This window comes from Salmo salar, chromosome 20 (genome assembly GCF_965601325.2).
Source record: "Salmo salar chromosome 20, fSalSal1, whole genome shotgun sequence".
NCBI lineage: Eukaryota > Metazoa > Chordata > Actinopteri > Salmoniformes > Salmonidae > Salmo > Salmo salar.
Genome location: NC_138310.1, coordinates 45,931,901 through 45,947,745, shown reverse-complemented (window position 1 = coordinate 45,947,745; position 15,845 = coordinate 45,931,901). Strand labels below are relative to the sequence as shown.

Sequence of the window (15,845 nt, the reverse complement as noted above, 5' to 3'; positions counted from 1 at the left end):
TATTGATCATATTTTTACTGATTCATTGAATAATGTGTCAAAAACAGGTACACTTTATACTGGCCTTTATGAACACTGAAATATTTAACTTTTCTTTGTCAGCTGGAAAAGAACAGGTGGGAATTGAAAGTAGCATTAAATGTAGAATATTTAACAACAGTAATACCGAGCACAAATATTTATAATCATGTCGATGTGAAGTCTGCTTACCAGACTTTTCTCACATCCTTCAATTCTGTATTTCACCACTGCTTTCCCTTGTTAAGACCTCTTAAGAGAGCAGAAAATGGTTATGGGAACCATGGTTTACAGCTGGTCTCTAAAAATCCTCAGTACATTTTTTTCTCTCAAAAATCACTCCCCCCTTGAATTCTGCCAATTACAAATATACTGAACAAAAATATAAATGCAACATGTAAAGTGTTGGTCCCATGTTTAATGAGCTGAAATAAAACTTCACAGGAATGTTCATACGCACAAAAAGCAAAACATCCCTGTTAGTGAGCATATCTCCTTTGCTAAGATAATCCATACATCTGACAGGTGTGGCATGTCAAGAAGCTTATTAAACAGGATGATCATTACACAGGTACACAAGGCCACTCTAAAATGTGCGGTTTTGTCACACAACACAATGCCACAGATGTCTTAAGTTTTGAGGGAGCGTGCAATTGGCATGCTGACAGCAGGAATGTCCACCAGAGCTGTTGCCAGATAATTGAATGTAAATGTTTCTACCATAAGCCACCTCCAATGCTGTTTTAGATAATTTGGCAGTACGTACAACCGATCTCACAACCGTAGACCAGGTGTAACCACTCCAGCCCAGGACCTCCACATCTGGCTTCTTCACCTGTCGGGATCGTCTAAGACCAGCCACCCGGACAGCTGATGAAACTGAGGAGTATTTCTGTCTGTAATAAAGCCCTTTTTAGGGAAAAACTCATTCTGATTGGCTGTGCCTGGCTCCCCAGTGGGTGGGCCTGGCTCCTAAGTGGTAAAGCCTATGGCCTCCCTAGCCCACCCAATGCACAACCCCTGCCCAGTCATGTGAAATCCATAGATCAGGGCCTAATGAATTTATTTCAACTGACTGATTTCTTTATATGAACTGTAACTCAGTTAATTAAATCGTTGAAATCGGTGCATGTTGCTTTATATTTGTGTTCCGTATAGTATAAGAACACATTTACTCATCTACGTCGGATATCCCAAAAAATATACTTTACTAGCATTACAAGAATCTTCAAACAATATAAAGTCAACTTGGAAAATCATCAATGATCTGTTGAGCAAGAAAAAGACTTCTACAGCTCTCCCATCTCAATTCAATGTTGGAAGTAAGACCTATAGTGAACCTTTTTTTTATGGGAATTTAACTTTTTTTGTGAGCTGCACAGTAGCCTAACTCTCACACTTTCACGCACACACACACACAAACAAACACGTTTTTTTTGTACACTGAATCTATCATGTTCAATTGTTATTAGCATACTTTGTATAATTGATTGAACAAACTGTATTGTACACACACACATACATACATACACACACACACACACACACACACATATAGTTTTTCTTTTAATGTAGTTTTCATATAAGCCCTCTTGGGTTTAAAAACTCATCTGCACACTTTTTTTACCTTGTTTTATCTGCACTGTTTTGCTTTTCACTTGTCTTCCTTTGTGCGAATAAATATAACTAAAACAAACTTTAAAGAAATTTAAGAAGATTGAGGAACAATCTGCACTGAAAATCTCTTTGTATTACATGAAAAACAGTCCTCCGTCTTTGTTAGATGGCTTGTCTTTTTTGTAGCCCAGTTCTGTGTGAACTAAAGAGCAGTGATATTGGTATTGCATTCATTCAAATTCCATTACTTAGGCTAACAAGGTATTGGATTACTTGTTGGAATACTTTAAAATATAAAAACATTACAGTACCAGTCAAAAGTTTGGACACAGCTACCCATTCCAGAGTTTTTCTTTGTTTTTACAATTTACTACATTGTAGAAATAACACATATGGAATCATGTAGTAACCAAAAAAGTGTTTAAGAAATCAAAATATATTTTTGATTTTTCAAAGTAGTCACCCTTTGCCTTGATGACAGCTTTGCGTACTCGTGGTACTCTCTCAACCAGTTTCATGAGGTAGTTACCTGCAATGCATTTCAATTAACAGGTGTGCCTTGTTAAAAGTTAATTTGTGGAATTTCTTTCCTTCTTAATACGTTTGAGCCAATCAATTGTGTTGTGACAAGGTAGGGGTTGTACACAGAAGATAGCCCTAGTTGGTAAAAGACGAAGTCCATATTATGGCAAGAACAGCTCAAATAAGCAAAGAGAAATGAAAGTCCATCTTTACTTTAAGACATTAAGTTCAGTCAATGCGGAAAGAAATTTGAAAGTTTCTTCACGTGCAGTCACAAAAACCATCAAGCGCTATGATGAAAATGGCTCTCATGAGGACCGCCACAGGATATCCTCTGGACCGCCACACTTATCCTCTGCTGCAGAGGATAAGTTCATTAGAGTTACCAGCCTCAGATTGCAGCCCAAATACATGCTTCACAGAGTTCAAGTAACAGACACATTTCAACATGAACTGTTCAGAAGAGACTGTGTGAATCAGGCCTTCATGGTCGAATTGCTGCAAAGAAACCACTGCTAAAGGACACCAATAAAAATAAGAGACTTGCTTGGGCCAAGAAACACGAGCAATGGACATTAGACCGGTGGAAATTTGTCCTTGGTCTTATGAGTCAAAATTTGAGATGTTTGGTTCAGACTGCCGTGTCTTTATGAGACACAGAGTAGGTGAACGGATGATCTCCGCATGTGTGGTTCCCACCGTGAAGCATGGAGGAGGAGGTGTGATGGTGTGGGGGTGCTTTGCTGGTGACACTGTCAGTGATTTATTTAGAATTGAAGGCACACTTAACCAGCATGGTTACCACAGCATTCTGCAGCGATACACCATCCCATCTGGTTTGCACTTAGTGGGACTACCATCTGTTATTCAGCAGGACAATGACCCAAAACATACCTCCAGGCTGTGTAAGGGCTATTTGACCAAGGAGAGCGATGGAGTGCTGCATTAGATGACTTGGCCTCCACAATCACCCAACCTCAACCCAATTGAGATGGTTTGGGATGAGTTGAACCACATAGTGAAGAAAAAGCAGGCAACAAGTGCTCAGCATATGTGGAAACTCCTTCAAGAATGTTGGAAGCTGGTTGAGAGAATGCCAAGAATGTGCAAAGCTGTCATCAAGGCAAAGGGTGGCTACTTTGAAGAATCTAAAACCTAAAGCATATTTTTATTTGTTTAACACTTTTTTGGTTACTAAATGAATTCTTATGTGTTATTTCATAGTTTTATTCTACAATGTAGAACAAACTAAAAATAAAGAAAAACCCTTCAATGAGTAGGTGTCCAAACCTTTAACTGTTACTGTATATACATTTGAAGATAATTATAATAGCCTGCAAGTATAATTGATCAGAGTGCACAATTTAAGGGTACTAATGTTTCATGTAAATAGCCATTTTGAAATGTGTTATTTATTTAGAGTGAAAGGTCAATTGGTTAAAAGTAGGAAAGCAAATAGTTTAATGGTAGGAGTTCAGGGAGGCCTTTGCACTTCAGCAAACAAAGGAAAAGGAGGGGTGCTCAACAACCATGACATAAAATCACGAGAATGGCTTACCATGAAAAACTTCCAAAGGGACTAATTTGAGGTAAAAAGGAATTGGAGCACTAGTCCTTTTGTAATTTTTTTCCTTGGTAAACCATTCTCATAGTTTAATGGTCGATTCTACTTGTTGTTGTCAATGTGCTTGGGAACAAGAAGGGCCTACTGTAAATGGGGAGTGACCTTTACGCATGCGCATCAAGGAAAATATTGTCGGAGCGCTAAGTGGTCGCTTATTGTGAAAAACAAAGGCAGCGGACAGCGGAAGAAGAAACGTCATTTTCGGATTGCTCCTCCTTTTATGAAGATTCTGACAAAGGAGTAGCCTTTTTTTTCATCGAACCAATATATTATTCGCTTTTCATATTAAACTTTTTACAATCCATTGTCATTGTATGATTGAGGATTTCTAGACGCTCACCCACATCTCACAACAGAAAGTGGCCTAACCGGAGTGTGGAATCTACAGGTCTCTTCTGGGTTTTATTCATGCCGGAACTGCGAGGAATATCGAGTGAATGACTGAGTGTGTGAGTTATTTTTTTTTCTCACCACAAAGTTACTACTACTGGAAAATGTGGGAGTAGTTTACAAACAGATAATTGATGAATTTTAGGCAACATGCCAGTCAATTATACTATTTAATTAATGTTATCTTCAGACACTGGCAAATAACCAACCGTTGCCTTTTGTGTAACCTGTTCGACATTACAACTTTACGCAAAATTGATAGACCACCACATAGCCTAAAGCGATATTTTTCTCAGACTTTGTGAAATCTCTACGGAGAATATGTTATAATTATCGAAGACTGATCTCCTGGGTAGCGGTGCGCTGTCCATCGTCCTGAAATTACGCTCCTCAAATAGCCTAATCAAACTAGGGCAATCTGCCACCACGCCATAGAAATACTGTAGATGAAATATGAGATCATTCGAAGTTTAAAGTATGTTTTCTTTCTTTGATTGTGAACAGGGAGAGAGTGCCCAAGACAGCTATCCCAGAGAACACCGAATATGAGAACTCGAATCAGGGTTATATTGCATTCTCTATTACTTTTGGTTTTAGTAGGTAAGTGTTTGCACTTACATTATGTATTTGTTTCTAATGGTTGAAAATCACACCTATCTTATACTTGCGATGCGACGGTTATTGACATAAATTGGCACATCACGATCAAACACTTAGCTAAGCATTTATGTTCCGTCATCATTTACGTGACTTTTTTTGGGGGGGGGTTCAACTGACCACTTTGAGAGGTCTGACAAAGGCTAGCGTGGCATGATTTGACAGGGTCAAGTGACATAACATTCACTTGACTTTTGTATAAAGTAAAATGAAGGTGTAAACATATTATCGTCACAGCCTACAGACAGGACATGATTTTGGTAATCACTCCCTAAAGTAAAATAAAATACAATTTGGCAACATTTTTATATAAAATATTCTAAATACATTACATGACCAAAGTATGTGGACACCTGCTTGTCGAATATCTCATTCCAAAATTATGGGCATTAATATGGAGTTGGTCCCCCCTTTGCTGCAATAACAGCCTCCACTCTTCTGGGAAGGCTTTCCACTATGTTGGAACATTTCTGCGGGGACTTGCTTCCATTCAGCCACAACAGCATTAGTGAGGTTGGGCACTGATGTTGGTCGATTAAGCCTGGCTCGCAGTCGGCGTTCCAATTCATTCCATAGTTGTTTGATGAGATTGAGGTCAAGTCTCTGTGCAGGCCAGTCAAGTTTTCCCACACCAATCTCTACAAAACATTTCTGTATGGACTTCCCTTTGTGGACGGGAGCATTGTAATGCTGAAACAGGAAAGGGTCATCCCCAACTGTTACCACAAAGTTGGAAGCACAGAATCATCTAGAATGTCAATGTATGCTGTAGGTTTAATATTTCCCTTCAGTGGAACTAAGATGCCTAGCCCAAACCATGAAAAACAGCCCCAGACCGTTATTCCTCCTCCACCAAACTTTACAGTTGGCACTATGCATTGGGGTAGGTAGCATTCTCCTGGCATCTGCTAAACCCAGAAACCCATTTCATGAAGCTTCCGATGAACAGTTCTTGTGCTGACGTTGCTTTCAGAGGCAGTTTGAAACTCGGTAATGAGTGTTGCAACCGAGGAAAGACAAGTTTTACGTGCTTCAGCACTCCGCGGTCCCGTTCTGTGAGCTTGTGTTGTCTACCACTTTACGGCTGAGTCGTTGTTGCTCCTAGATGTTTCCATTTCACATTAACGGCACTTACAGTTGACCGGGGCAGCTCTAGCAGGGCAGAAATTTGATGAACTGACTTGTTGGAAAGGTGGCATTCTATGTAAATAAGGCCATTCTAGTGTCAATGTTTGTCTATAGAGATTGCATGGCGGTGTGCTCGATTTTATACACCTGTCAGCAATGGGTATGGCTGAATAGCCAAATCCACTAAGGGTTCCACTTTTGTATATATATATACAGTAGTGTATTATTCTAACATTTTAAAAACATGAACAAACTAATAGAGGGACTTAAATAGAGATCATACAGTAGATCCTCTTCTCACTTCTCAGTGAGTTAAAGCCTCAGATGAGGTCTGTCTGTGCTGCCCTTCAGAAATAAGAAATAAATGAATTCATACATAACATTAGGCTACTGACACATTTTGTATCATTTAGAGTAGGTTTCTACTTGGTCCCCTTTCCCAGTATGTTTCTGTGTCACTTTCACTACTGTGACTGTCCCGGTTTCCATGTGCCTGCATGTATGGCCCTTCAAAATGAGCTGGAGATTTGATCGATGTTGACAGACAGCCCGGGGCTCTGGGTTACATAATACTAACCCTGTGTTTCATCAGTCAGTCACACAAAGACGCCATGCAGAAAACCACATATTTTCATCCCTCAATCAATATAGCAGCCTGGCTGGGTTTGACTGGGTTTACCTGTGTCCCAAATGGCACCCTATTCCCTATATATGGTGCACTACTTTCGACCTGGGCCCCGGTCAAAAGTAGTGCACCATATATGAAATATGGTGCTGTTTGGGATTCAGCCCTTGTGTAGCGGGGTGGATGATGTTACGCTCGCTGCATGTGTCCACAGTTGTCAGTCTAGTGTGACATTTATTTTGGTCCAGGGTGTGAGGGTGTATTATGTGGTGAGTGAGTTGCGATTTGAGAACAGTGGTATTTATGGTACTGCATTGTGCCAGTCTGACTGGCACAACAGGGAGCTCATCCAAGGCTGGCACAAAATGAGTTCACAGGGTTATCAGAGAGAACACCACGCTCAGACAACAGACCATGGGGGGATGGGCGGAGGGTGTGATTGAATAGAATAATCCGTTTGTGTTTTTGTTGTCTTTTGTTCCCTGCCAGCTCTCACACGTAGGTTGACGTTTAATGTCATGAGTCTTGTCTTGGAGGTAGAACTGAATGATTTTCCCTTTGGCCAGCTGCAAAGTCAAAAGGGGCTATATTGTAAAAATTTATAAAAAATGTTTTGCTTTTCGGTATTACTTTAAGGTTAGGGTTAAACATTACGTTTAGCAGTGTTGTTAAGGTCAGGGTTAAGGTTAGGGTTGGGTTTGTATGACTTTGTGGCTGTGCCAACTAGTGACCACTCTGCAGAGATGCCCCCAGAACAATATTCATGACAAAAAAACAGTAACCTGCCTCTCTCACACAAAAACACACACACACACGATTATGTATCTCTGGGTGATGTGTACTGTACATGCTACAGTGTGGTGCTTGTGTGATGCCACTCTGTTTGTTACGATCTCCAGTGCAGGTGAGCAGGCCAGTATGTGTGGATGTGCCCTCGGAAACAGAGGCAGTCGTTGGGAACCCAATGAAACTGACCTGCATCTCCTGTATGAAGAGAGAGGAGGTCAGTGCAGAGACACGCGTTGACTGGTACTACATCCCACCTGATGAAGGACCCATCCCTGTAGGTCTCCTCCATCCGTCTCCTCCATTCGCACAAACACCAACTTCTTCAATTTCATTACAATTATTTCACCTGATGATAGGACCAGCCATTTTTCCTGACCATGTGACCTGACCGGGAATGATTGCCCATAACTAGGGCATGGAGGTTTTTCCTGGTCAGGCTGTATGGTCTACAAGTACTTTGAACTATGAGGCAAAGTTAGCTATCAACGATTATTGTGTGTGTGTGTATGTGTGTGCCTGCATGCCTGCTATGTCGCCCTCAGATCTACCTGTTTGATGGTCACCCCAGGGAGCTGGAGGGGCCTTGGCAGGGTCGCCTGGTGTGGAATGGAAGTAAAGACTTGCAGGAACTCTCCATCAGTATCCTCAACGTCACAATGAACGACACAGGCACCTACAATTGTGTGGTGTTCCGACAGTTTGAGTTTGACTCCTACTCGCACTCGGTTACCAAAACCCTGGTAATCAACCTGGTGGTCAGAGAGGAAGGTAAGAGCACTTCCTGTTTCTTCCTATTTTGTAATTGTACTTCCTGTGCTTTCAAGCTCCTTGCTGGAGGCTTAACTATCTGTGGTTGGCGATGTGTGATTTGCATATTTACATGTGCTTCTCCTTGGTTGTTGCCATGTGTTTTGACAAAACTTAAAAGTATAATGTATTATTTTTCTTAGGCGCTATTAGGTATGTTAATTGTATTTACAATTTGCATAAAACAACATTCATCATTTTATTGTATGAGTAATTGTGTGTTTTTATTCTGTTTTTATTATTATCAAAGCTAATTGAAGCCTTCTTATAGTAAGAGAGGGTTTCTTCTAACCAACTACTTTACTATCTATTATAAGGGATAATGTACATCATTTGGATTCTATTTACCGGGTGGTTCCTGGATGCTCACCTTACTCAAATATACTATTTAATAGATATAGTTGTATGTAATTATTCCTACATTCACTTTACAATACCTCTCTCTGCCTACTTATTGTGAACTACTGGGGTTCATAGACAGACTTAGTTGTGTCTTAAGTGGCTGGTTCATATCTGCATACATCTACATTTGATAATAGTCATTACCAACTATATTTTAGTTTGCCCTTGTGTACATTACATCAAACATACAACTTTTCTTTTGCATCTCATACCATAGTAGTGTCCATTTGAAAAAAGCTGTGGACCAGTGAGCAATGTTTCATTCCAATATAAGAAGGGATTACGATAATTATATCTTTCTGCAGCGATTTGGGAGTTTCACACAGAAAGTGCTGTCCCTCAAGCTTCTCGGAGTTTGGCACCAATTCATTGACACAGTGGTTCTCAACAGATCCAACTCTCACATGTAGAGAGGAAGAATGTCTTATTTAAATATAAGGAACATCTTTCCGCTTATAAACTGTTTTTAAAAAAACGTATAAATCTAACCTGCACTATTAATGTGCAAGTCCCTATCAAACCAATGCAGTTGAAATACATTGTCTATTTTTGTCGTCTTGCAGTGTTCTATCCATTCAGATGCGGTGTGGGTTTTGTCATAGAGATGGAAAGAGAGCATACCTATCTTTGCGAATCATCACTTCTGTGACAGCATGGGCAGAACCATTGAGGGCTATATCAATTTCAAAGTAGTCAGTGTCTCCTTCTTCTACTTCTATGAGTTTATTGGTGGTTTGTAATCAAACTTAAAAGGTGTATACCTCCAGCTACTCTGTTAGAGTGTGTATAGTCTGAACGGGCATAAAGCTAAAGTTAATGATTTAACTACCACCTGTGGTGCTTGAATCTTTGCTCAGAAGTATTTGGCTGATCCCTTCTGCTGACTTGGATGGAATGCTGTTATCCTTCCTTAACCCATAGGTAGTCCCACCCAGCTGACTACTTTAAAATGGTGAAAGCCTTTGATGGCGCTGCCAATGCTAATACCGACTTTGCAAGTGTGCCCTGTATCCATCTCTATGGGTTGTGTGTGTCTGTCTGGCAGCCAGTGACGACACCACTGCCCTGTACTCAGAGATCATGATGTACGTCCTGCTGGTCTTCCTCACCTGCTGGCTCCTGGTGGAGATGGTATATTGCTACAGGAAGATCTCCAAGTCAGACGAGCAGGCCCAGGACACCGCGTGAGTAGCTCTTAGCCATGTGTCTTCTAGATTTTTATCTCATAGGCTTGTCTTTTACCTTGTAGCTTTGTATCTCTTAGCATTAGATCTTACAGCCTCGTATCTTGTAATCAGGTCTTGTAACTCGTAGCGTTGGAACTCGTAGCCTCGTATCTTGTAGCCTTGTGTCTCGTAGCCTCGTATATCATAGCCTCATGTCCATATTGTATGTACTAAGGCCAACTCTAGTCTTCTATCGTTGCTTTGAACCATGTATCTAGATGGTTGGTGCAGGGAAATGATAGACGACTAGAGTTGGCATCAGCACATACAGTATGGATACGATGCTAAGTATCTCATACTATATGTGGAGTTTGGGCCTTACCCACTGTAAGCATTACTGACAATGTGGCGTAACATTACCCCTGCTGATTTTATGAGCCCTTCAATAAATTGGGGTTGGTGAATAGTTTACATTTACTCTTAGGCCATGCAGTATCCAATGTATAGGTTGTGCGGTCTGTGAAAGAGTATAATGGAGGTGTAATGGTCTGAGGGCTCCTGCGGTCAGTAGTTGGTCAATAGTAGTCGGTCAGCTGTTTCAGTACTGTAAGTCGTCTTTCTGCTGAGGTCCCTGGATTGTTTGGAGCGCTCTGCTGACTCCTGTTCCACCATTTTCAAACAGACAATTTAGTGCTCTGTGGATTTGCAGCCAGATCCGAAATTGACTTGTTCTGTGGCCAAGGCTTAAATATATTCCTGTGGTGTCAGCTCCCAATGATTGGTGATGGTGCTGGGCGGTAGATGGAAGTCGATACAGTGGATAGTGGCCATCAAATTTTGACCTTACAATACGATATTGGGTAATATACAGTGCATGTTTGAATCCAATGACACTATTTCCTGTACCTTACACTAAAAGTACCAATAGTGCAAGATATATGTACTCAGAACTTACTTGGGAAATTGAAAGAATGCCTGATGGAATCGATTGAGAAATGGGTTAAAATAATGCACTTCTGAACGGATGAAGAGAGTATACTGTACGCTGCTATATTACATGGGTCGTGACAGTTGTTTCACAAATAGACAACACTTTGCACTTTGCACTCAGTCTAGAGGCAACGCCTAATGACCCAATGCCCAAGAATATTACATTAAGTTTAACCACCGGTGGTGTGTTGCGAGGTGTGACCTCCATCCGTTCTAGTGCCAACAGGACTTAGGGCTGATAGGGCTCTGGTCAGAAATAGTGCACTATATAGGGAATAGGGTGCCATTTGGGACGCAGCCATTGGTATTGAGCTGTTTGAGCAGATAAACTACAATAGAGGCACACTGATGGCAGCCGGCCATAATATGTGACCGGCTGTTCAACAGTACAGGATTAAAAGGATCTGTAGTATACATTTAGTGATCCTAAATCCCATCAATCATGGACTGTTGGCTAGGAGACAGGATTTCCTACTGTTTTCCCACTTTCATTTGACATGGTTCTCTTACTTGGATACATTTTTCTTATAGAATAATGGCTAAGAAATAGGCTAACTCATGGGCTGTGGGAATCCGAAAGTTGAAAGAAATCAGCGTCATAGTTTCTAAGTCAGTATCCAGGCTTATGTTCGATATTGCTGTTGGCATATTGTCACGAATAAACTGGAACATTCCCAACGCTAATGTATCCCAATTGTCTCAATATTTTTTTGCATTGACAGAGTTCAATAAGAAAGGCCCAATGAAATGTACACAGTATCATGCTCCATGGATGCACCACAGGGTCTCAGATTTGCCTCTCTTTCCGCCCATCTACAGGACAAACTACCTAGCCATTCCCTCAGAAAATAAAGACAACCTGGGTGTTCCAGTTACAGAATAAAAGTGATTGTCTCACACCAATACGGTATTTTGAACGTGCCTCTCAATCTGATCTCGATCAGAAAATCACTCTCCCCTTCAACTCGTTGTATGTAACTAACCCGAGTCTCTTTCTGCTGCACCTGCATCTGCCATTTTCTTCCACAAGACATGACTCCCTCACGTCATAGTAATAACGTTCCCTTCATCAACCACTCATCTCTCTGCTTTATCCTAATTTACCATCAGCTCTTTCTCACTCATAGTACTAATATTAAAAGTCTACCTAATAGTGAAATTAATGAGGCGAAAGCAATAGTTTTATATAATAAATCTACACTCCACATGGGATTCTGTGGTACTTGATTTAAGTGTCGTTTTCAAAGGGAGAGTGGCCCGATCGCAACAGCGAAAGAAATGAGGCCTTTGAACACTCTGAACATACCACCTGCTGAGTTCTCAGAAAAGTGGACAAAGACACTTTTTGTTAGTATTGCTATGGGGCTGTGTGAGGCTCAGTACATGTTTTTAGAGTGCTACTTTCTGTTTTTTAAATGGAAGAAAGTTTGTCGCAAGTTATTGTTTTACATTTCTGAATCTGAGTTAGAATATGTTTCGTTGTTGTACCTAACCGGTATAGCTTGAAATGTGTGCATTTTTTTTTCAACACAATCAAGCAACTTGGTCTGTCCTCTGTTTCAGGTACTGACCAACTGTGCACCAAGCAGTGCACCAAGCAATCCATGGTCACCTGACGATACAGACTGACGTCCTCAAAGGGAACATTCAGTGAAGATGTCACAACACCTCTCAGCAACTTTGTCTTGGTCTTGTGGTGTGAGCTAGCTCAAATGCACAAGTACACTCTCCTTTGTTATTTCACTCTGTACCGCTCTGTGCCAGACAGCAGTGATTTGATGAGTAATACGTTGTTTATGCTATTTGAACGTCACCCCCAGAAAGAAAACAGAACCTAGTGTTGAGGAGGACCAAGGAATTACTTCAAAGTAAATTACTCACACTTTCAAACGCGTGAAATGCTGTTCAATTGCTAATAATTATGCTGCGCTGCACATAACTGGGTGCCCATAAAAACTTCTGGTACATTATTTTTACTTCATTTTTACCCTACTGATAGAATATGACGAGATTATGGGTCAAGGTTTTTCTCTTATTTCTCTTTTTACAGAAATTGGAGTGCATACCTTTTCAAGTTTACTTCACTTAAGTTATTTGGTGAAATAAAATATTTAGTGCACAGTATGACTGTGGTTTATGGTATGAACACAGAGTCCTCTCGCTGGTTCTTATTGTGACTCAAAGGCCAACTATGTCAGAAGCTCCTCTTTCAGTTCAATTCTCTTCCATAGAAAGAGCCTGGTATGAGCGGATGTTGTGTATTTGGATCTTAGAGAGTGACTAGGCTATTTTACAAAAGATGAAGAAAAAAAGTTGGCACATAGTAATTGGTCCCAGAGGTTCCTCCATCTTTTACTCACACCGTCAATATGGCATTGTTTTTACTTAGCTTTTTTGTAAGCTATAAAGTTTATTCAATGGCATCTTAAGATGTTCGAAACAAGGATGCTGCAGAATACAACTACTGTACGCCCCAATAGCCAAAAACTTGATCGTCCTAAACCATATGCTAGTTGTTGAGGTTGCTGTTTTTTCATCTACAGTAGCATTGCTATTGAGACTCAAATGTGTGCCTACTTCTATAGTTACAATTAGTGTATATACTGTATTGTGTACTATCATACTATATATGTCATTGTATATCTTATACACTGTATCTCTGTATTGAGCTATTAAAGGACAATGCATTCCAAATGTATCCTAACCCTTCTCTATACTCATCTGATTAGTAAAGTCTTTCTACATTGATCTTGAAAATCAATATAATTACGCAGTTAACACGGAGACGAGACAAGCAGATCGCGTTTCATTGAAATGCTAAAAAGAAATCAACAGTCGATAAGATTTGTGCAAAGCTGTCTGTCAGCCTCCTCACTGATTGTCTGACGAATAACAGAGGAAGGCATTGCAACGGTTTTTAAATATCTAAAAAAGATAACAGATAACTATTTTGTTATTGCCTGAATAGCGAATACCACAGGGAAAGGGAGCATCATCCCATTTGCAATAAATGCATTGTGACTAGTCCACCCACAAGGTTTTGATGACATGTCTTGACTGGGGACCGGGGGTGGTGACGGACTGGGGGTGGTTGCACCAAGCTGATTAAGACTGAGGACGTAGAGTGTGAATGAATTAGGCCACGTCTAGGTAGGTTTAGCCATCCATCTATACCATCCATCCATCTGTACCATCCATCCACCCACCTCCACAGTGCACAGCTGGTGTAAAACACCTTCGGATGGGGGGGCAGTCCTCGGAGAGCAATCTCACCGCCTCCATGTTCTTGTTCTGTGGCTGCCGGGTGACAGATATAGCATCTGTCGTTATAGCAACCCATGCAAGCACCGAGCAGGGAGCAGATTGGTTGGCTTCGACGTAACCATGCCATGATGCAACATTTGTGCGGGTCATGCACTAGCGAGATATGAAGATAATGACTACACAGTACAGGGCATAAGGGTTATCACAACCCTAGCTAGTAATGCACCCTAAAGCATAGGCCTACAACATTGATACGAAAGTTAAACATTTCATTATCTGTGTGCTGCTACTGATTCAGTCAGTAATGCTCTTCTGTATTACCAGCGTATCTATGGAGTATGGTACAGTGTCCTATCTCCCAAAGGGTACAACCCACTATTGTGACCCACATTCAGTACTTTATAATTATACCAGGCTGTTACTGCTCTGAAATAAGTTCATTTATCACATAAATTAATTCAGCAATGCCTGATGTTCTATTGGAGCTGGAATATTGCCAATCCCTCACAGCAATTCATTAACATTTTACACAACAACAACATATTCAATCTCTCCCTATCCCAGTATGTTGTCCCCACTTGCTTCAAGATGTCCGCCATTGTTCCTATTGCCCAAGAAAGTGAAGATATCTGAACTAAATGACTATTGCCCCGTGGCACTCACTTCTGTCATCATGAGGTGTTTTGAGAGGCTAGTTAAAGGATCATAACATCTCCACATTACCCGACACCCTAGACCCACTATAATTTGCATACCGCCCCAACTGCCCTTTCCCACCTGGACAAAAGGAACACTTACGTGAGAATGCTGTTTAATGACTACAGCTCAGTGTTCAACACCATAGTGCCTTCCAAGCTCATCACTAAGCTAAGGACCCTGGGACTGAACATCTCCCTCTACAACTGGATCCTAGACTTCCTGATGGGCCGCATTCACCCCTGAGGGTAGGCAACAACACATATGCCATGCTATCCCTCAACACAGGGGCCCCTCAGGGGTGCATGCTCAGTCCCCTCCTGTACTTCCTGTTCACCCACTACCTCGCACAACTCCAACACCTTTATTAAGTTTGCTGACAACATGACGGTGGTAGGCCTGATGACCGACAATGATGAGACAGCCTATAGGGAGGAGATGAGAGACCTGGAAGTGTGGTGCCAGGACAACAACCTCTCCCTCAATGTGATCAAGACATCAGCTGTCAGAGCAGCTTACCGATTGCTGCAGCTGTACACAGCCCATCTGTAAATAGCCCATCCAACCAACTACCTGCCTCATCCCCATATAATTTTTTTTCTGCACTTTTGCACACCACTATTTCTACCGGCACATCCTCATCTGCACATCTATCACTCCAGTGTTAATTGCTAAATTGTAATTACTTCGCCACTATGGCCTATTTATTGCCTTACCTCCTTACTTCATTTGCACACACTGTATACAGATGTTTCTATTGTGTTATTGACTGTACGTTTGTTTATCCCATGTGTAACTCTGTGTTGTTGTTTTTGTCGGACTGCTTTGCTTTATCTTGGCCAGGTCGCAGTTGTAAATGAGAACTTGTTCTCAACTAGCCTACCTGGTTAAATAAAGGTGAAAAAAAGGAGCTGATTGTGAACTACAGGAAACGGAAGGCCGAGCATGCCCCCATTCCCATCGATGGGGCTGTAGTCGAGCGGATCGAGAGCTTCAAGTTCCTCGGTGTCCACATCACTAAGGACATGTCATGGTCCAAACACCAACACAGTCGTGAAGAGGGCACGACAATGCCTCTTTGAGGCTGAAAACGTTTGTCATGGGCCGTCAGATCTTCCAAAATTTCTACACCTGCACCATTGAGCGCATC

The 15,845-nt window shown here is 41.2% G+C and overlaps 1 protein-coding gene across 6 annotated transcripts; it reads left to right on the top strand.

The window, feature by feature from the left end:
• Nucleotides 1–3,923: 3,923 nt before the first annotated feature.
• On the top strand, nucleotides 3,924–13,429 carry scn3b (sodium channel, voltage-gated, type III, beta). Of its 6 annotated transcripts, none has more exons than XM_045703451.2 (7): nucleotides 3,924–4,230; nucleotides 4,676–4,771; nucleotides 7,481–7,644; nucleotides 7,913–8,138; nucleotides 9,655–9,763; nucleotides 11,555–11,642; nucleotides 12,299–13,429. In XM_045703451.2, exons 2-6 carry the CDS (start codon nucleotides 4,717–4,719, stop codon nucleotides 11,616–11,618), a joined length of 618 nt encoding a protein of 205 aa, XP_045559407.1. In that variant the 5' UTR covers nucleotides 3,924–4,230; nucleotides 4,676–4,716; the 3' UTR covers nucleotides 11,619–11,642; nucleotides 12,299–13,429. The 6 variants fall into 6 exon arrangements, with proteins under 6 accessions (XP_045559407.1, XP_045559406.1, XP_045559405.1 ...); XM_045703450.2 differs by having other exon boundaries at nucleotides 3,925–4,226; nucleotides 9,625–9,763; XM_045703449.2 differs by having other exon boundaries at nucleotides 3,925–4,230; nucleotides 9,625–9,763; nucleotides 11,555–11,620.
• Nucleotides 13,430–15,845: the final 2,416 nt, after the last annotated feature.